The following is a 19,300-nucleotide window of genomic DNA, read 5'->3' as shown; positions in this document are numbered from 1 at the left end:
AGGGAAAGATTATTTATATATGGATTGTTTTTGTTATCCTAAATATAATTCGTTTTGTGGAATAAAAAACTCTCCATGAACGAAAATATGACATCGCTTGATGAATATAAACGATATAACAAAAAAATGTCGTGACTTCTACAATTGGAAACTCTTTTTTATGATAATGTATTAATATGTTATTGATTTTAAGGACGTACGAAATATGTAATATTTGTAATTACAAAGGCACATGCAAGTTTCTGACGTTCTTTTCGCCTCTTTGCATCCACTCATTCATTTGACTTGTTTTTCATGTTCCTGTCTGTCCGTTCATACTACTACGTGAAATAGGTGTATTGGTTGAAGCTCTCTTCTTTTTTCCCCACATTTCTTAAATAAATTACATAATTTATAACATTGACATTCTAGTGTACGTATTCATAATATCATCCTTTCATCCATTTTCCTCGTGCTTCTCTGCAACAGAAATACCAAAAAAAAAAAACAAGAATTTTTAAAAAAATGTACTTCCCGACCATAAAACCACCATATATATTTGCCGTCTTCTCCTTCTTATTCTTCTCCGTCTCCTTCTCCGATCCAAGAACCACCGAGTCCGGCCTCTTCTGCGGCGGAGCAAACCGCTCCTCCGCCGATCCCGGCTTCATCCTCACCTTCATCCAAGAAATGCGATCTCTGTCGCAGGAGTTAACGACGCGCCGTTTCGTCACCCACTCCGTGAACTCCACGTCGTTTCACCGATCCAAAACGACAGCCATTTACGCCCTGGCTCAGTGCCACGACGACCTATCCAAGACCGAATGCCTCCTCTGCTTCGCGCTTGCACGCACGCGCCTCCCTCGCTGCCTCCCCTCCGCCGCCGCTCGGATCTTCCTCGACGGCTGCTTCCTCCGCTACGACGACTACAGATTCTACGACGAATCAGTCTCCGCCACGTCAGACAACTACCTCTGCAGCAACGACACCGTTTTGGTTGATCCCCTCCAGTACAGCGATCACGTGAACCGCGCGATGGGAAACGCCGTTAGAACCGCGGTTGGAAACGGGGGGTTTGGAATCGCCGAGGAACGTGGAGCGCACGCGCTCGCGCAGTGCTGGGAGAGCGTGGGAAAAGAAGGATGTAGAGTTTGCTTGGAGAAAGCTGTAGGGGAAGTGAAACGGTGCGTTTCGAGGAGAGAAGGACGAGGTATGAACACTGGGTGTTACATTAGGTATTCTGATCACAAGTTTTACAACGATGGCCATGGCGAATCTCATGGTAAGAAATATAATTCAAATCAATCCATTTTATTATTTTCCACTATAAATATAAATATGGAAAAAAAGTTTTTTTTTTTTTATTGGGCAGGACCTAAAAGCCGAGTTATTGTGGCTATTGCTTTGGGAACGTTTGCACTCGTCACGGTCTTTCTCTTTGCAACGTATGCTATTCTTGCCAAGTTATCAAACACTAAACAAGGTGAATCTTCAAATTTTAGGTTATACAAAAATTTTATGCAACATAGAATATAATCATATGGACCGAAAATGTTCGCTATTATTTTTCCCTTAAGCGTGTACAATGCTGAGCATCGTAGCAATGCACAGAGCGAAGAAATCTCGGGCTAATATCGGCAAGATTCAATAACTCGAGAACAAAGTACAAGTACGAAACCCTAGAGAAGGCGACGGATTACTTCAGCAGCAAGAGAATACTAGGGCAAGGAGGAAACGGCACCGTTTTCCTGGGAACACTGGCGAGCGGGGAGAGCGTAGCAGTGAAGAGACTGGTGTTCAACACGAGGCAATGGGTGGAGGAGTTCTTCAACGAAGTCAACCTCATCAGTGGGATCCACCACAAGAACCTCGTCAAGCTTCTCGGCTGCAGCATCGAAGGGCCCGAGAGCCTCTTAGTCTACGAGTTCGTCCCTAACAAGAGCCTCGACCAGTTTCTTTTCGGTGATTAATCTTTCCATCGTTCTCTTCCTCCCTCTTTTACCAGTTTCTCTTTTAGAGTATAAATTGAAAAATGCCCTAAAGATAGTGAATTTCTTGGTCATTTGCAGACGATAAGAGATCAAAGGTCTTGAACTGGAAACAGAGGCTAAACATCATAAAAGGGACAGCAGAGGGGTTGGCTTACCTACACGGTGGTTCTCCGGTGAGAATCATACACCGAGACATCAAGACAAGCAATGTTCTTCTCGACGAGCAACTCGATCCCAAAATCGCGGATTTCGGATTAGCTCGTTGTTTCGGCCATGACAAAACCCATCTCAGCACCGGCATTGCTGGAACCCTGTAAGCACTGGATTCCTCTCTCTCTCTCTCTCTCTCTCTCTCTCTCTCTCTCTATGCGCTTTTGTTCTGATGGGCTTTATTATGCAGGGGTTATATGGCACCGGAGTACGTTGTTCGTGGGCAGCTCACGGAGAAAGCAGACGTATACAGCTTCGGAGTTCTTGTTCTCGAGATCGCTTGCGGCACAAGAAACAGCGTCTTCGTGCCGGGACTTGGCTCTCTCCTACAAAGAGTAAAGAATCCAAATTTAACACCTCTTTCGTTGAATCATTTCTTCTAGTTCTTGTTAGATTTTCATCTCCTAACAAATCTAACCAAATTTTGCTAATCTCCTGATTGTTGTTTGGTTTTACAGGTGTGGAAGCTCTATACACTAAACAGATTGCAAGAAGCCCTACACCCATGTCTGAAAGATGAGTTGCTTCAGACGCAAGAAACACAGGCCGAGGCCTTTACCACCCTTCGAGTGGGGCTGTTATGCACGCAAGCCTCGGCTACACTCAGACCTTCCATGACAGAAGTCATCCGAATGTTAACGGAAAGAGATTGCGGAATTCCCATCCCCAGCAGCCCTCCTTTCCTCAGGATCAATTCACTGGCTGAACCAGAGGGTTCCACCAGATCTTATAGCACCAACAGTACAACATCTAACACAGGGATTAGAATGGATCAACCACCTTCTTACACCTCTTCCGAATCTTCGGGAACTCAGAGAAGTTAAAAGGGTGATACTTTTTTTTTTTTTTGGGCCTCTGTATGCAAATCGTCGAAAACTCGATGCTGCAGAGGATTATTCATTTAAAGCGACAACATCTTCATCAAGATACAAAACACCAGTAATCAGGAAACCATGTCCAAGCATCTGAAAGTTCAGTGCACGCGTTCCAGCAGTTCTTGATCTTGAACTCAAAACATTTGCATTTCCAAGATTCAGATTTATTACCACGAAAACTAGTTCAAAACATGGCAGAGAAGAGAACATGCGACGTTTATCTTGCAACACACATACTAAATGCCTCACTTTGTCTTGCTTCCTCTGCTACTAAGAAGGCGAAACGCATTAAATATCGTAGAGAAGGAAACATACGCGATCACTTATCTTCGTCGACGACAACGCTGATCTCTCCCTTCTCCAGCAATTCATAGAACTCCTTTGTTTGTCTCTGGCTGTTCCAGTGATACATTTTCCATAACCCTCCCGCTATAAGGCCGAGGGATATCCCGTAGATTATCTCTTTGACTACACTTGGACCTTTGTTAGCAGCTTTTGCAATCTTTGGAACCCTCGCCATTTCTTTCTTCTTCTTCTTCCCTGCAAAAGTTTGGTCTGCAAATAATCGAATTCGTATATAAATTGCACTTCACAAAGACCGAATTTTTCACTGAATGAAAGTGGTAATGTGAATAATTTAGATATTACATTGGTAAGAAATTCAGAAACAGGGGTCCTCATGGTAGATGAAGGCACTGATCTAAGCAATTCAACCAAATTTCAGACCATACAATGGATCGTTGCAAGTGATTAACCTTTTATATTCAAAGTTCTAACGCGTTCTAACAACATGCAGTAGTGTGCAGATCATCTACGAGTATATAATTTCTTTTCCAACAATAAACTTTGTAGCATAAGAAACATTACAGCAGAAACTTTAACAAAAAAAAAACATTACAGCAGAAAACGATTCATCTTTTTTTTTCCTGCAGGCACGGATTTTGCTGGAAAGCTATCAGTAGATTTTCTCAGCAATCAAACAGGATAACTGATTTCAAGATTTTCATTGGAAAAAAAAGGAGGGCGAAACAGATAGAGCAATTACTTACCTGTGGCAAAAAAAAATTCTCAGGTTGAAAAGGCTCGAACAATGGAGAAACAGAGAAGCTTCAAGAGACGAAATATTTATACTCAAGGAATAAATGGAGAGAAAAGATCTGCTACTACGAGCCTAAAGACTTACGTGCACTCACTTTCTTGAAGAGCTAAATAAACCGTTGAGATTGAAGATTGTATGTGACCGAAAAAGATCGACGGTTCTACATTATTAGATTATTTAAGGTGCTATATTATTTTTGAAAAATGTTTGTAATCTGCTCTTTGTGCACACGTCGGCTCAACAGTAGAGCCACGTCTACACCGAATTTGAAAATCTCGGGAAGGACGAAATTGTAATTTTGGGGTGTATACGTAATTTAGTATACATATTGGGGTCTCTGTGTAAGTAATAAAAGGGATCTTGAACACGTCGCCAACATCTCTACGCTCTTAGCCCCGGATTTCAAATTTGCCTCTCTTCTCTCTCTCGCTCGTTCGCTCTCGCTCTGTGGCTTGGATGCTGATTCGAACTGGATCCTGGTGAGATTGATCTCTGATCTGTTCTTTATTTGAATCCGATCGGCGATTCTGAAATGTATGAGTAGTTTCAGCGAAACGGTTTAATTTTTCGTTGTTGGAATGTGATGTAGTTTGAGCAGAATATTGCGAGTTCGGCTAGTTCATGAGCCTCCTCACCTGTATTCTCCTAAATCTGGCAAGAGGAATACGATTTTGAAGGTCGGATTAGGGAGGATTTGAGATCTTGAACGTAATAAAAAAGATCTTGAACGCATGGCCAACGTCTATACGCTCTTTACCTCTTAGCCCCAGAGTTCAAATTTGCCTCTCTCTCTCTCTCTCTCTCTCTCTCTCTCTCTCTCTCTCTCTATCGATCTGTAGATTAGAGAATTCAAACAGTTTCTGGGTCGAGATTACAGCAGTTCCCGTTTTGAATTTGACGATAGTGATGGATTGAATCTGCTTTTGAAGTACAAACAGATCTCCGAAGTGATCACTTTCAGGATGTGGCTTTTAGGTTTTGCTTTGTGTACAAGGCTTTGTTTATTGGTTCCCTGTTGGTTTATTGCTTTCACAGAGACTGGCTACTAAGTGTGTTGACGTAGAGTGAAGATAGTTGATTAATCTTGGTCATGGACACCGACACACTGAAATCTGTCTCAGATTTGCCTGTACCATTCCGTTCAGCTTTTAGTTTCAGGTAATATCCCGTCTCACTTGTTGTTTGTTGATAAATTGTGTTGGTTGTTCTTCGATCCTCTGTGTTGTAATTCCTCGTTGTTGCTTTTATGTGTCTTTCAGTTGCTGATTTCGCAAAATTTCAGTGTTCTTTGATCTTAATGTTATTTGCATCTGAATTGTTATGGATCATGATGATGATCTTTTGGAGTTCTCAATGGATGCGGATTTTTGTGTCTGATGTGTGCCTGTGTTGCTTCCGTCCCTTTTGTTTCAGGTACTTCAACTCGCTGCAGAGTGAGTGCTTTCCACTGTGCTTCCACTCGGATACAAACATGGTAATTTCAGCACCAACTGGAAGCGGTAAAACTGTGCTTTTCGAACTTTGCATTTTGAGGCTTCTCTCCAAGTCTATCTCCAAGGAAGGAAGGTTTTACCATGCTAAAGGAACTCTTAAAACAGTATGTTCTTGTCTGTACTATTCGCTATGTTATCTCCCCAACTTTGTCCAGTAAGTCTATCAATACTCTGTTTTGTTGTTCATAGTTTCTTTTATTTAACTTCCTTATGTTATTTGAAGGTTTACATATCCCCATCCAAGGCTTTAGTACAAGAGAAGTTACGGGACTGGAGCCAGAAGTTTAATTCGTGGGGCATTAATTGTCTGGAGTTGACAGGTGACAATGAAACCTACAACATAAGGAATATACAAGAGGCAGATATTATTTTGACTACACCTGAGGTAAATAGCCAAATTCAAATTCTCAGAGGTGCGCCTATGTTTAGCATATCTGTAATATAATGCCCCATTTTTGTGTCGCCGGATATTTGTGAAATTATATAAGTCCTTGGGTTCCCTGATTCTGGGCACTGAATTGTAGCTCTTCTCTTCACTGTCCATCTTTTCACTTGATTCTTAGTTGATTACCTACAGTTTTTTTTCCTGATACCCGACCTGAACGCAGTTACACAGGCAATTCATTACATTTCCATTATTCTTTCCATTATATATATGTTTGAACATTTGGGTAATTCAAGCATGGATAACATCGCCTCAGTTCATACATTTTCTGTTCAGAAATTTGATGCAGTGAGTCGGTATCGTGTAACCAGTGGAGGCTTAGGCTTTTTCAGTGATATAGCTCTTCTGCTTATTGATGAAGTTCACCTGCTCAATGATCCACGTGGAGCTGCTCTTGAGGCAATTGTCAGTAGAATAAAGATTCTTTCTAGTAGTCCTGAACTGAGATCAAGTCCTTTGGCCAATGTACGTCTTCTGGCTGTATCAGCTACAATTCCAAATATCGAGGATCTAGGTAAAATTTAGCTCAAAATCGTTTCATTTGCTGAGAAGCTTGTATAATTAATCATAATCTCTCTTGGTGTGTAGAAACTAAAAGCCAGTGATACTTTGTTTATGTGCTTTGTAATTGCAGCGGAGTGGCTCAAGGTTCCTGCCCCAGGTGTTAAGAGGTACATGTTTGTTATTGTGACAAATATTTCCTTTTTTCAGCAAGTTGTTGCTTTTGTCTCATTGAGACCTTCCTATATTTTATAGGTTCGGCGAAGAAATGAGACCTGTAAAGTTGACGACTAAAGTTTTTGGTATAACTAATGCCTTCAACTTTTGTTATCCTTGTCGATTTCTTTACTTTACCGTTTACCCCAAGCAACTGCAGTGTACCAGAAAACTAGCTCAGAGGGATGATTTTCTGTTTCCAAGATTTCTAAGGAAATATAATCACCTTTTTTTTTCAGGCTATGCAGCTGCGAAGAACGACTTTCTCTTTGAAAAGGCACACATTCACTACAACTTGCTTTTTATAGCCTTAGCCATTCTGCTTCTCCGCGTTATGAACTTTACAAAATAAAGAAGAATTAACTGAATCACTTCTTGTTTCCGCGTGCTTTCTGTGGTTCATATCCAGCGCCTCCAAAACTATATCTACGGTAAGCCAGAGATATCACAATATTATTTTGTTTCTGGTGTCTTTCTTAGTGTGCTGTCTTCCACTATTCTGAAGACTGGAATCACAAATTTGCAGACATTTTGATGCAATACTCAAAAGGAAAATCAGCCTTAGTTTTCTGTTCGACACGAAAAGGAGCACAAGAGGCAGCACAGCTACTTGCTCAGGTTGCAATGACTTATGGGTACTCAAACCCATTTATCAAAAGCAAAGAACAGCTTGACCGACTAAGAGAAGCTTCACTGGCATGTGGTGACAAACAAATGCAATCTTATATTCTCCTTGGTGGTATGCTCTATTTATCTGCTTCTTCAGCTTGTTGGTTGTAAACTTGCTTCGACATTGTTCTGCAAGTTGATGTGCATGATAACGCTTCAATTAGTTGGTTATCACAATGGTGGCCTTTCGCAAAAGGATCGGAGTCTTGTAGAGGGACTCTTCCTTTGTGGAGACGTCCAAGTTCTTTGCACCACCAACACTCTTGCTCATGGAATCAACTTGCCTGCACATACAGTCATCATAAAATCAACACAACATTTGTAAGTCTACCTCTGAAGCTGAACTTCTATGATTAGTAGTTATTTGGAATTTACCTTTATATTCTTCAAAATTGATCTTGTTTCAGTAACAAAGAAAAAGGTCTGTATATGGAGTATGATAGATCCATGATACTGCAGGTATGGAATTTGAGCTTGTAAAGCAGTGATACTGAAACTCGTTGAATTATCTAAACAGACCATCGGACTGTAGTCTCGAGGTCAAATAATTGATCTTTCTTTTTTAGATGTGCGGCAGGGCAGGAAGACCGCCCTTTGATGATACAGGAATGGTTATAATTATGACTAGAAGAGAAACAGTTATTTCCATGCATCTACTCTTTCCTAAACTCTTACTTTTATTTCCTCGTTTTGCATTATTCTCATTTGTGACATCACATGATTACAGGTTCATCTGTATGAGAATCTCTTGAGTGGATGTGAAATAGTTGAATCGCAGTATGTATCTGCCAATGAACTTCTGTTTTTTTTTTTTGTTTTCTATTTATGCAGTAAAAGCCGTTGATAGTTTTTATGAAATTGTCTTCTGTTGTTTTATGTTACAGATTGCTTCCATGCTTAACGGAGCACCTAACGGCAGAAATAGTTCAGCTTACTATCTCCGATATTACACGGGCAATTGAGTGGATGAAGTGCTCCTACTTGTACGTGAGAATGAAAAAGGTATGATCTCATGGTTCTTCTTGGTGATTTTCTCCATCAAATTGCTTTTTATCATATGACTTATTCTGGATACTGTTGTTGGACAGAACCCAGAGAACTATGCTATTAGGAAAGGAATTCCAAAAGATCGAGTAGAGAAGCATTTGCAAGGTAAGTTGTTTGCATAGTTACTGTAGTCATTCTCTGTTTATCTCACTTGTCTTATGTCCCTTCCAGAGGTTTGCGTTCAGAAGATCAGCGAGTTGTCACGCTATCAGATGATCTGGACTGACTCAGATGGTTTTGTTTTGAAACCACAAGGTGATAGAAATTGATGATATATTTTTTTTTGGCATTTCAAAATATATAAGATTTGTGTTTTTTTTTTCTGTAGAACCAGGACGGTTAATGACAAAGTACTATCTAAAATTCAACACAATGAAGTACATTATGCATGCGCCAGCAGTCTGCAGTTTGGAAGAAGCTCTTCATGTTGTATGCCGTGCCGAGGAGATTTCTTGTAAGTCAAATCTTTTTTAGTGATTAACTCCGCAAGTGAACGAATGAACTCATTGTCTTTACCTGGAGAAATGAAGGGATACAACTCAGACGCAACGAGAAGAAGACCTTAAACGATATAAACATGGACAAGGAAGGGCGACTGAGATTCCACGTCAATGATAATAAAGGAAAGCGAAAGAAACGCATCCAAACAAGGGAAGAGAAAGTATTTGTGCTGGTGAATGATTGGTTGACTGGGGATCCTTCAGCACATGATTTATCTATGACTCAGGTCCATCAGTTAAAACATACCTGTGGATCCTTTCCATTTTGTTATTAATCGCCCTTGATGCTTAGCTATGTCGTTACAAATTGAATCTTTGGCCACAGGATGCGAACTCGATATGTTCGAATGGATGCAGAATTGCTAGATGCATGAAGGAGTACTTTGTATACAAAAAGAATTACAAGGGTTTTTTAAGTTCAACCCTTCTAACCAAATCGCTCTATCAAAAGCTTTGGGATGACAGTCCATATTTGCTGAAACAATTGCTTGGCATTGGGATGGTTACAGCAAAGGTAATATTTATTTGATGTTTTTTCCCGTATGCGAGTGTATGCACCATGCCTGTCCCAGATGCTTCAGTGAATTCATTATCTCGGCATCTCGTGTATGAAACGAACCTCGTTTGCAGGCACTTCACTCAATGGGAGTCAGATCATTTGAAGCACTTGCTGAAGCTGATCCAAGGAGGATAGAGATTGTCACTGGTCGGAAATATCCTTTTGGGAATCACATCAAGGAGTCCCTATCGTCGCTTCCACCAAAAGTAGACATAACGGTCAGAGAAGTTGAATGCCAGAAGCAAGGCATATCGAAAATAGCAGTCACGTTGACAAGGCTGTCAGAGCCTCTCCAATCCACAAAACGACACTATGCTGATATGGTAGGTTCAATGCAACTTTATATGCTCCTAACATAACCCAGCCGAATACACTACATCTTCATGTATCCTTTTTCTGTTGCTCATGATTGATGAACCAAAAATAACTTCTAGATTATTTCATGATCTGTACTTTTTTCTGGCAGATTGTTGGTACAGAGGAAGAAAACCTCATCCATTTTCACGAGAAAATAAGGTACTGGGCTCATTTACAAAAAGATTTCCGATTAACCAAACTTCTCAGTGATTTTTCTCCAGTTACTTCACATAACCTTTCCTCCCATAGTCACCATCATGGTTGATTCAATATATTTTCTCAAGGCTCTTGTAGCATTTATATATCTGATCAAAGTTATTTTTATTGACTGCAGAATGGATGATTTCTCCAGGTATGCACACTTATCATCATTTGGACATCGTTAACCAAATGTTGCTCTTCATCTAACATTACAGCACGGCCACTTTCCTCATTGTTCCCTCATGACCTTAGCCCCTATAGCACAACCATACTCCTTGAAAGGCCTCAACAAGCAAAAGTGACCGTGAAGGTTGACCTCATATTTGAGGAATACAGTTAAGTTTTCTGAACGACTTTGATTGTCTTTTTTTTTTTTAATAAACGTTTGGATTGTCTTTTTTCTTTTACCTGTTTTGGAAGTAATGACTTGGCTTGTCTACGTAGCCAGAAATGCATATTAATATACTGAAGAACACATGGTTCTAGATTACCAACTTATCAAAATCACTTTTCGTGGATTTCGATTTTTTAGTTGGTCTTGATCTCCATGAGACACTTGTTCTGAAGAAGTGCAACAGCGCAAAAGTAAATTATGAACGCCGGACCAGTTTACCCCGACGTCATCCCTCTTCGGATGTGTGCAAAGTAGAGAAGGATAACAAAATTGAATCAAGCATGTCGGCCCAGAAGGATCAGAACACCTCCATGTGAGTACATCTTCTTTTGCTTCCTTAGCAGAAAGATTCTTTCTTTGTCCCAGGATCGCCAAGTTTTCATGGATCCAATTCTCTCCTGGAATTGGTTGTTGCCTTTGCAATTTCTGCAGGCCTACTTTCAAACTTATAGATGAAGATTCAGGAGAAGGTAAGACGATACATAAACACAGTTTTTGTACGGGTGCTTCTTTGCTTTGTCTTGCTCGATTCTTTTACCAGCTTCTAATTGTAAAATTTCCTTTCAGAGAATGAGCCTCATATTTCAATGGAAGAAGATGATTGCATGATCATCAACGAACGTACAGTCTTTGACCACATACGTGAAAAGGCAAAGCGCTTTCCCTCATTGAGCACTTGGAATCCCGCCTCTCCAACACCAGAAAAACCAACTCGGAAAAGAAATAGCTTACGGGGGGAATTTCCTGAACTCAGTGCTGAATTCCATGCTTCTCAAGAAACACCGAGAAATCAAATTCCGCAAGATCCTATGTTGCGTACAGATGCTAAAGACGATGAACAAAATATAAACCCTGCGGAGAACCAAGGTAAACCTTTGTTTTCATCTCATCCCCTTTAACGATCATTCTGCATAGCCTCTAACTCGTAGCTCTCATGCATGGTCTCTCAACCCGAAGGTGAAACGCAAAGGCCATTCTCGGGTGAAACAATATTCGATCACATTCGGAAAAAGTCAAAGAATTTCCCGGTGCTCAACGCATCGAAGATCGACCATCCACAGAACTTCCTCCCTCGAAGCAATCACTCAGGTATCGAACACCTAAACGCAGATCCTATAATCATTTCTTGTCTAGAAGGTGGGAACGCAGAGGCCATTTCCTCAGAGAATTGCAGTAGAGCGTACGGAATGCTTAGCCCTTCTCTGAAAAGGGCAAGCGTCGCTCTTGATCCGTCACCCGTGGAAATGCTGTCCTTTGATATTTCAATGATGAAGAGAAACACCAAGCAGGAGGAGGAGCTTGGGTCATCTCAGTTCAATACCATGAAGCGTAAAGGCCTTTGCTCGTTGGTCCCAGGTAAGTCCGACGACTCTGATTCTTTTCTTGGATTCAAGAGCATCTTCTCGTTCCTTTGATTTCCTCGTTCCATTTAGTCCACCTTGTTAATCGGCATCTACACACCCCTCAAGAAAAATAAAAGAGCATTTAGAAAACAATAGGAACCCATTAGGGCGAAGAAAAAAGGCACAAATAATGGGCTCTAACTTCTTTGTAAGTAGTGATATGCTTAAGGAAAATATTCGGCCCAAATAAGCCATAGATGGGCCGAAGAAGAAAACACTTTTCCTCAAAGAGAACTACGTGCTGTTCACTAAGTTCTCAAACGAACTGCATGGCGTCTGGGATACAAAAATTAGCTAAACCTTTTTTCCGACCCCACGGTACCTCTCCACTAACGGTACTGAAGCAACCCACCAACTAGAGGATAAGACGCGTCAGCTTCACCCGTCGCTTCAACTTTTCTAACGAACCATAGGAAAACAAAATTCAAAATAAATTAAAAGAAAACGACTTTCCATACCTCACCGTCACCGCCCATGGGAAAAAGGAGAAAGGAGACGTGATCTTTGAAGAGTAGAGGCCAGAAAGATTTTGAGCCCCTGGTGCCTGAAATCTAGGAAACACCCTGAACCCAATCCTTGCATAACATGTGTAATGCTAAAGAGTGAACAAATTCAACGTGGCAGATTTTTGGACCGGTTAGTTTAGAACCCAGTAGGATTTTTTAGTTCCGTATCGACTAAGTAAGATGAATAGGACAACAACACGTTCTTAAGGGGGTTATCAGAGCATTAATTTTCTGAAAAATATAACAATATTTCAGGAGTTCTATTTTCATAAGTATGGTCAGCGTAATATTAAAAAATATAGGCATTGAATAAGTCTGTATTTATCTAAATTTTGTAAAATATTAAAAGAAAGTCAATATTTATAAAAACAAATTCTAAGAATCGAAGAAATATATAGAAATGAAAATTTTGGAAACATACGAAGCCTTTTTATCAAAAAGAATGGAAAGAAAAAGGTTAGACTGCTGAGATTTAACTGTAGGTCAACGAGACTGATTCACTTTTTCAAATATTATTGATCAAATAACTGGAAGGAGGTATTAATTACTACTTCTAGTAGATCAGCAAGTGTCAAATGCCAAAGAAATGGATAGCGTGATCTTGTCTCAGGTTTCTATTATGGACGGTGTAGCAGTGAGTATGTACGCAGGTAACATGTGGAAACTACGTAAAAGGATTAGTGTGTAATTTTTTTGTGAGAAAAAATTTACTGTTTAGGTTTTTAGTAAACATCTGTCTCGGTTGTGGTTGATTAACGGCGTTAGGTGTAGCTACTTGGCCTAGTCTTACCTTAGTTGTTTGTCTGCACTTCGGTGTCGGTGGACAAATATAACTGCTTCTAACGACCGTTGGGTTTCTTTGATTCAAGTCTCTGTGGCTTTGTTTGAGGCTTCCACGTGTACAGAAAGGGTATCCAACCCGAACGGGTACTGACTCGCCCTTGGTCGGTCGTCATCGGATAAATTACGACCGTCCACGTGGCATATGCGGAAACGGGACTTTGAATTTTCTTGGGTGAGATAATATAAGTAATTCATGTGTATACATGTACACGCATATGTGTATTTTTATGGTAATTCGAAATTAAATTTAATATGACAAAGAATACTTTGTGGTTTAGGCTTTTGGAGGCCACGTATACTCTAGAAGCCCACTGGGGACCCACGAGCTGATAAGTAAACCCAAACCTTTCCTGTGACATATTACTTTTTGAGTAAGATGTAAACATAAGATGAAGTGAAAAAAGGATAGGTTTAACTTTGAGGCAGGGTTATTTATTCGAGTGAAAAAAAGTTGCAGGGTTGTTAAAATGATGTACTACGAAACATCGATTACATACACAAAAAGGAGGGTTTAAAAATATAAATTGGACTGCGGAATTTGAACCAAGTTTGAATCCTGTCCATTGTTTGTTTGGTCAATTCTAGAATAAGATATATATACATACAATATAAGAGTTTGAGATTTTTAATTTTATTTGGTCATACTCACCTCCATCATAATAAATATAATTTCAAACACAATAAAATATAGGGTTCGACTGGTTGTACCGCAGCGGTTGTAGTTGCGGGTGACAGCGTTTTCAAAACGTTTGATAGCGATTATAAATGATTAGTACTGACTGGTTGAGAAGTTGCTGTTGGTAGCGATTGCGGGTGGGTACAGTTAGAAGTGAATGGTTCATTACGGTTGCGATTGCATTTTGATATAAATTGTCAAAAAAAATATTATTTAAAAATAATTTTTTATAATAGTTTTAATTAAAATTTTTGTATCATTTTATAAAAATTATTTACTAAATTTATAATTGTCAAAACGCCGGAAACCGCTACCAAAACGCAAGTTGGAAGCTGCGATTAGAAAACACAAGTTTGGTTGCGGTTGCGGTTGGTTACGGTTCAACCAATCAGTTTTTCAATCGTCCGTAATCGCCGAAAATCGCAACCGCTCCGTTTGCGGGTGGCGGCGGTGCAACCCGTCGGCCCCATAAAAGCAATTCAATTAGAATACAATCATGACAATATATTAATTAACCCCCAATAAATACCAATGAGACGATACGTATATATACCGTAATAATATCAAAATATTTTCCAGGGTATAATAATATATCAAAATTCATACAAATATATATATATATATATATATATCAAAATGTTTGTTCTAGCTGCTTAGTCACGGCCCGGAGGGAACCCAGAACAAGGACACTTGTCACCAAACTATAAGCCTCAGAATCAACCAATATCTCAAATCTTCGGTCATTAACTTCAACGAATACTAAAATATATTAACGCCTGCGAAAAATATTAATTTAAAGCAATAAATATACAGAAATACAATAAAATATGGGAAAAGGAGAAAGAGAGAGGCCCACCTTTCACGCCTTCGTTCGTCCCGACCTCAAAGCACAATTCCTCAATCTATAAATATGGCCATTTCCCATCCTCGTGACGACCCAAATCTCGATCATATATTATCAAGCCTTTATTGCCATTTAGAAAATCCATTCTGTAAATCCTCTAGATTCACATATATTCTTCTTTCAATACATTTTCCTAATATTCGTACCATTGTTATTTTTTATATACACGCGTACATATACTCGATTTCTTTCACTAACCCCACAAAACACACAATACAAAAACCAAACCTTTTCTTCCTCTTGAAGTTCACCGGAGATGGCTCCACCGAGTCTGAACAACTCCAACTCCCGCGTCAATGGCGTCGACGTCACCACAATGCCTCTTTTCTGTCTTAAAGATTCCGACATCCTCGTCAATGGCCACGCCATCCTCACCGACGTCCCCACCAACGTCACCCTCACCCCTTCGCCGTACTCCGCCGACAAAGACGGCGAACCTATCTCCGCCGCCGCTGGTTCCTTCGTCGGCTTCTCCTCCGCGGAGCCCCAGAGCCGTCACGTGGCGTCTGTCGGAAAGCTCAGGAACATCAGGTTCATGAGCATATTCCGGTTCAAGGTCTGGTGGACTACTCACTGGGTCGGATCCAACGGTCGGGACATCGAGAACGAGACCCAGTTCCTCATCCTCGACAAATCCGGGTCCGGGTCGGGTCACGACGACGAGACAGGATCCGGGTCGGGTCGTCCGTACGTCCTTGTCCTGCCCCTTGTCGAAGGCTCCTTCAGATCGTGTCTCCAACCCGGAGACGACGATAACATGGACCTCTGCGTGGAAAGCGGGTCGACCCGGGTGACGTCATCGGAGTTTCAGAGGATTTTGTATCTTCACGCAGGAGACGACCCGTTCAAGCTCGTGAAAGACGCCATGAAAGTGATCAGGGCTCATCTGAACACTTTCAAACTTCTGGAGGAGAAATCGCCTCCTGGAATCGTCGACAAATTCGGGTGGTGCACTTGGGATGCGTTCTACTTGACGGTTCATCCTGACGGCGTTTATAACGGCGTTAAGGGTCTCGTTGACGGAGGTTGTCCTCCGGGACTGGTCCTCATCGACGATGGTTGGCAATCCATCGGACATGATTCTGATCCCATCACTGTGGAAGGGATGAACTGTACGGTCGCCGGAGAGCAAATGCCTTGCAGGTTCGTACATCAGTTTTTCTATTGCTCTGTTTCTGTCCGTTCTGTTTCCCGGTATTGTCAGTTGTTTGGTTCTTAGAAAACCTCGTGTTTTATAACCGGTTTATTCATCCGGTTTGTGTGTGACTTTGCAAACGTAGTCTGAAACTCAACCATGGGTTTGCTCGGTTTAGCTCTAGTGTTCAGCATACGTACCGGCCCGGTTTAATATTGGTTTTTAAAATGCTGATACCGGTTTTTGTTCAGGCTTCTAAAGTTCCAAGAGAATTACAAATTCAAAGAGTACGTATCACAAAAGGACCCTAACAAGAAAGGAATAGAAGCTTTCGTGAAAGATCTAAAGGATGAATTCGCGACCGTTGATTACATCTACGTGTGGCATGCTCTCTGCGGCTACTGGGGCGGTCTCCGGCCAGATTCTCCGGCGCTTCCGCCGTCGGTTGTGGTCCGACCGGAACTCTCTCCCGGTTTGAAACTGACGATGGAAGATCTCGCCGTCGACAAGATCGTCGATACCGGCATCGGACTTGTCGCACCGGAGATCGCCGACCAGCTCTATGAAGGCCTTCACTCTCATCTCAAAAACGTCGGCATTGACGGCGTTAAAGTCGACGTTATTCACGTAACTATCAATTCAAATCTCTGAAAATCTTCGTTAGTTATTGTGAAAAAGTAAACAAATCATTTCGGTTTTGTTTTGATGGATGATACAGCTGTTGGAGATGCTTTGTGAGAATTACGGCGGGAGAGTGGACCTGGCGAAAGCTTATTTCAAGGCGTTAACGGCGTCAGTGAAGAAGCACTTCAACGGTAACGGCGTTATCGCCAGCATGGAGCATTGCAATGACTTCATGTTCCTCGGGACCGAAGCCATCTGCCTTGGTCGTGTTGGTATGTCTTTTTCTTCTTCTTCCAACACTTATCCATTAAATTTTCCACTTGAATATATATCATAACCGTATACTACTCGCTATATATATAATAATAATAATAATAATAATAATAATAATAATAATAATAATAATAATAATAATAATAATAATAATAATAATAATAATAAATTGTTCTATAGAATGATACAGAGCAATTCTGCATATCCACACACACATTATATATATATATATAAATGTTTTTTTACATATTACACAATCCACTAGCCTACCAATAAAAGCGACATTAATTATTCAATTTGTTACCAAACATATGGTCTACTTGCGCTTTTCACGTTTCTTCTAGAGAAATCCATTCATATTGCTTTTTTCTCCTCGCTAATAAAGTGCCGTTAATTTTTTTTATTATCAAATGAACCCTTAATTTAATCATATTAATTTTGGTAATTAATTAGTTTTGCTAACGTTTCAATTTTAAATTATGTGAAAAAGGTGATGATTTCTGGTGTACGGACCCGTCGGGGGATCCAAACGGAACGTTCTGGCTACAAGGATGTCACATGGTGCATTGCGCATACAACAGCCTGTGGATGGGGAACTTCATCCAGCCGGACTGGGACATGTTCCAATCGACCCACCCTTGCGCCAGTTTCCACGCCGCCTCCCGAGCCATCTCGGGCGGTCCCATCTACGTCAGCGACTCGGTCGGCCAACACGACTTCGGCCTCTTGAAACGTCTCGTCCTGCCCGACGGCTCCATCCTCAGGTGCGAGTATTACGCCCTCCCTACCCGCGACTGCTTGTTCGACGACCCTCTTCACGACGGCAAGACCATGCTCAAGATCTGGAACTTGAACAAGGTACGTCCCTTATCTTGGGTTTTTAAAACGGGCCTTTGTTGGGCCGTTTTGGGCTTAATAGAGGCTTTATTGGGCTTTACTCTCTTTCTTTTCGGTGTTCGACTTTATTCGGTCTGCTCTCATGAATCTAATTCACCCAACTTAGGGTAAGCCCATGACCCCAATACAGTCCAAAAGGGTAACTAATTCGAGCCCTTTTGGGTTTAGGGGCGATTTCGGCCGATTTATTTCGTCATATATTAATTTATTTGCATTCGTTTATTGGCTCCATTTCTAATCTTTTTTCATTGCTCATTTTCGAATTCTCCGACAGTACACCGGAGTGATCGGAATGTTCAACTGCCAAGGAGGAGGATGGTGCCGAGAGACCAGACGTAACCAATGCTACTCTCAGTACTCTAAAACCATCACTGCTTCTACTAACCCCAAGGACGTCGAATGGGACAGCGGCAGTAACCCTATCTCCGTCGAAAACGTCCAAGTCTTCGCCATGTTCTTGTCTCAGTCCAAGAAGCTGATCCTGTCCGAGCCCACCGACGATCTTGAAATCACGTTACAGCCCTTTGAGTTCGAGCTCATCACAGTGTCCTCCGTCGTGACCCTCAAGGGCAACTCTGTCCAATTTGCACCGATCGGTCTTGTGAACATGCTCAACACCGGCGGTGCAATTCGGTCATTGGTGTATCACGATGAATCCGTCGAGATCGGAGTTAAGGGTGCCGGAGAATTTAGGGTTTATGCCTCCAGGAAGCCGGTGAGCTGCAAGATTGATGGAGAAAGTGTGGAGTTTGAATATGAAGACAGTATGGTGTCGGTTCAAGTGCCTTGGTCTGATTCAGAGGGTTTGTCCTCGGTCAAGTATTTGTTTTAGAGTTCAGATAGTGGACTTTTATTTTCTATTTTATTTTGTTGGGCTTTTTTTTTCTAAGCCCACTTTGTTCTATTTAATGATTTGAAAGTGGTGATAAAATACCCCACTAGGGGGAGAATTATTCGAGGTATGATTTGTAATGCCACTGCTATTGTTGTGTTTACTTATTAATATATTGCGATTTTATAAATGTTTGTGTTTTTAAATATATTTTTTTCTATATACTCTAAATTGTACTTAATATGTGAAATTTTTATATTATTGTCATATTCTAAAATACGCGTATTAACATGTTTAATAGTGAATAATATTTTTTTTTTAATCAGGATGATTTTCCGAACATTCGGCTCGACTATATCCATCCATATACGGACTATTTTGGTCCAGAAATTATATCATTTTCCAGTAGTAGAATCGAACCCAAGACTTTAAAGATGATTCTGTAACAATAAATAGTATTGATATGTGAAAGCATTTAAGAAAAGACAAATTCATTGTATGCTTAGGGTCTCTCAACTTTGTTCACGTGAAGTTATATTGCCTGATGGTGATGCCAAAAAACACCATTTGTAAACGAGCTTTGATAATTTACCCATGCTCCATGTCAAACACAGTTGAAAAATATAGATACAGGGGAGAAATAATATAAAACGTTGGGGTCAAAATGTAAA

At 40.8% G+C, this 19,300-nt stretch overlaps 4 protein-coding genes across 7 annotated transcripts; 3 read left to right on the top strand and 1 right to left on the bottom strand.

Moving 5' to 3' along the window:
* Positions 1 to 382: 382 nt before the first annotated feature.
* LOC104805380 (cysteine-rich receptor-like protein kinase 42) lies at positions 383 to 3,181 on the top strand. Its single transcript, XM_010529937.2, has 6 exons — positions 383 to 1,261; positions 1,352 to 1,462; positions 1,591 to 1,941; positions 2,049 to 2,283; positions 2,371 to 2,515; positions 2,639 to 3,181. Exons 1-6 carry the CDS (start codon positions 505 to 507, stop codon positions 3,002 to 3,004), a joined length of 1,965 nt encoding a protein of 654 aa, XP_010528239.1. The 5' UTR covers positions 383 to 504; the 3' UTR covers positions 3,005 to 3,181.
* LOC104805381 (putative cytochrome c oxidase subunit 5C-4) lies at positions 3,016 to 4,212 on the bottom strand. Of its 2 annotated transcripts, none has more exons than XM_010529938.1 (2): positions 4,105 to 4,212; positions 3,016 to 3,610 (listed from the first exon to the last, which is right to left on the bottom strand). In XM_010529938.1, the coding sequence occupies exon 2, from the start codon at positions 3,573 to 3,575 to the stop codon at positions 3,375 to 3,377; it is 201 nt and encodes a 66-aa protein (XP_010528240.1). In that variant the 5' UTR covers positions 3,576 to 3,610; positions 4,105 to 4,212; the 3' UTR covers positions 3,016 to 3,374. The 2 variants fall into 2 exon arrangements, with proteins under 2 accessions (XP_010528240.1, XP_010528241.1); XM_010529939.1 differs by having other exon boundaries at positions 3,016 to 3,595; positions 4,105 to 4,148.
* Positions 4,213 to 4,533: 321 nt separating this feature from the next.
* On the top strand, positions 4,534 to 13,867 carry LOC104805379 (DExH-box ATP-dependent RNA helicase DExH17). 3 transcript variants are annotated; one of them, XM_019201577.1, is made up of 31 exons: positions 4,534 to 4,633; positions 4,744 to 4,831; positions 5,190 to 5,312; positions 5,568 to 5,751; positions 5,871 to 6,032; positions 6,369 to 6,606; positions 6,727 to 6,763; positions 6,849 to 6,895; positions 7,049 to 7,086; positions 7,219 to 7,240; positions 7,336 to 7,548; positions 7,643 to 7,799; positions 7,886 to 7,937; positions 8,045 to 8,116; positions 8,206 to 8,255; positions 8,363 to 8,480; positions 8,567 to 8,630; positions 8,697 to 8,780; positions 8,854 to 8,979; positions 9,056 to 9,252; positions 9,351 to 9,539; positions 9,656 to 9,907; positions 10,051 to 10,100; positions 10,276 to 10,293; positions 10,395 to 10,477; positions 10,675 to 10,849; positions 10,969 to 11,006; positions 11,104 to 11,403; positions 11,494 to 11,892; positions 13,315 to 13,460; positions 13,567 to 13,867. In XM_019201577.1, exons 3-30 carry the CDS (start codon positions 5,245 to 5,247, stop codon positions 13,377 to 13,379), a joined length of 3,498 nt encoding a protein of 1,165 aa, XP_019057122.1. In that variant the 5' UTR covers positions 4,534 to 4,633; positions 4,744 to 4,831; positions 5,190 to 5,244; the 3' UTR covers positions 13,380 to 13,460; positions 13,567 to 13,867. The 3 variants fall into 3 exon arrangements, with proteins under 3 accessions (XP_019057122.1, XP_019057123.1, XP_010528238.1); XM_019201578.1 differs by lacking the exon at positions 4,744 to 4,831; XM_010529936.1 differs by lacking the exons at positions 13,315 to 13,460; positions 13,567 to 13,867 and having other exon boundaries at positions 11,494 to 13,197.
* A 739-nt stretch (positions 13,868 to 14,606) lies between these two features.
* Positions 14,607 to 18,819, top strand: LOC104805378 (probable galactinol--sucrose galactosyltransferase 5). Its single transcript, XM_010529933.2, has 5 exons — positions 14,607 to 16,011; positions 16,255 to 16,630; positions 16,722 to 16,899; positions 17,391 to 17,758; positions 18,072 to 18,819. The coding sequence occupies exons 1-5, from the start codon at positions 15,125 to 15,127 to the stop codon at positions 18,627 to 18,629; spliced, it is 2,367 nt and encodes a 788-aa protein (XP_010528235.1). The 5' UTR covers positions 14,607 to 15,124; the 3' UTR covers positions 18,630 to 18,819.
* The last annotated feature ends 481 nt before the right edge of the window (positions 18,820 to 19,300 follow it).

Source organism: Tarenaya hassleriana, unplaced genomic scaffold, assembly GCF_000463585.1.
Source record: "Tarenaya hassleriana unplaced genomic scaffold, ASM46358v1 Cleome11, whole genome shotgun sequence".
NCBI lineage: Eukaryota > Viridiplantae > Streptophyta > Magnoliopsida > Brassicales > Cleomaceae > Tarenaya > Tarenaya hassleriana.
Note: the sequence above shows the minus strand (reverse complement) of the source record. Positions and strands in the feature narration are given on the sequence as shown.

What these genes read in the sequence shown, in the direction of transcription:
- LOC104805380 (XM_010529937.2), top strand. Translation starts at nt 505, where the DNA reads ATGTACTTCCCGACCATAAAACCACCATATATATTTGCCGTCTTCTCC. An exon ending in GTTATCAAACACTAAACAAG is followed by an intron (nt 1,463 to 1,590) that starts GTGAATCTTCAA and finishes AGCAATGCACAG; the next exon opens with AGCGAAGAAATCTCGGGCTA. An exon ending in TTGGCTCTCTCCTACAAAGA is followed by an intron (nt 2,516 to 2,638) that starts GTAAAGAATCCA and finishes TTGGTTTTACAG; the next exon opens with GTGTGGAAGCTCTATACACT.
- LOC104805381 (XM_010529938.1), bottom strand. Translation starts at nt 3,575, where the DNA reads ATGGCGAGGGTTCCAAAGATTGCAAAAGCTGCTAACAAAGGTCCAAGT.
- LOC104805379 (XM_019201578.1), top strand. Translation starts at nt 5,245, where the DNA reads ATGGACACCGACACACTGAAATCTGTCTCAGATTTGCCTGTACCATTC. An exon ending in ATAAAATCAACACAACATTT is followed by an intron (nt 7,800 to 7,885) that starts GTAAGTCTACCT and finishes ATCTTGTTTCAG; the next exon opens with TAACAAAGAAAAAGGTCTGT. An exon ending in TGTGAAATAGTTGAATCGCA is followed by an intron (nt 8,256 to 8,362) that starts GTATGTATCTGC and finishes TTTATGTTACAG; the next exon opens with ATTGCTTCCATGCTTAACGG.
- LOC104805378 (XM_010529933.2), top strand. Translation starts at nt 15,125, where the DNA reads ATGGCTCCACCGAGTCTGAACAACTCCAACTCCCGCGTCAATGGCGTC. An exon ending in CATCTGCCTTGGTCGTGTTG is followed by an intron (nt 16,900 to 17,390) that starts GTATGTCTTTTT and finishes TATGTGAAAAAG; the next exon opens with GTGATGATTTCTGGTGTACG. An exon ending in AGATCTGGAACTTGAACAAG is followed by an intron (nt 17,759 to 18,071) that starts GTACGTCCCTTA and finishes ATTCTCCGACAG; the next exon opens with TACACCGGAGTGATCGGAAT.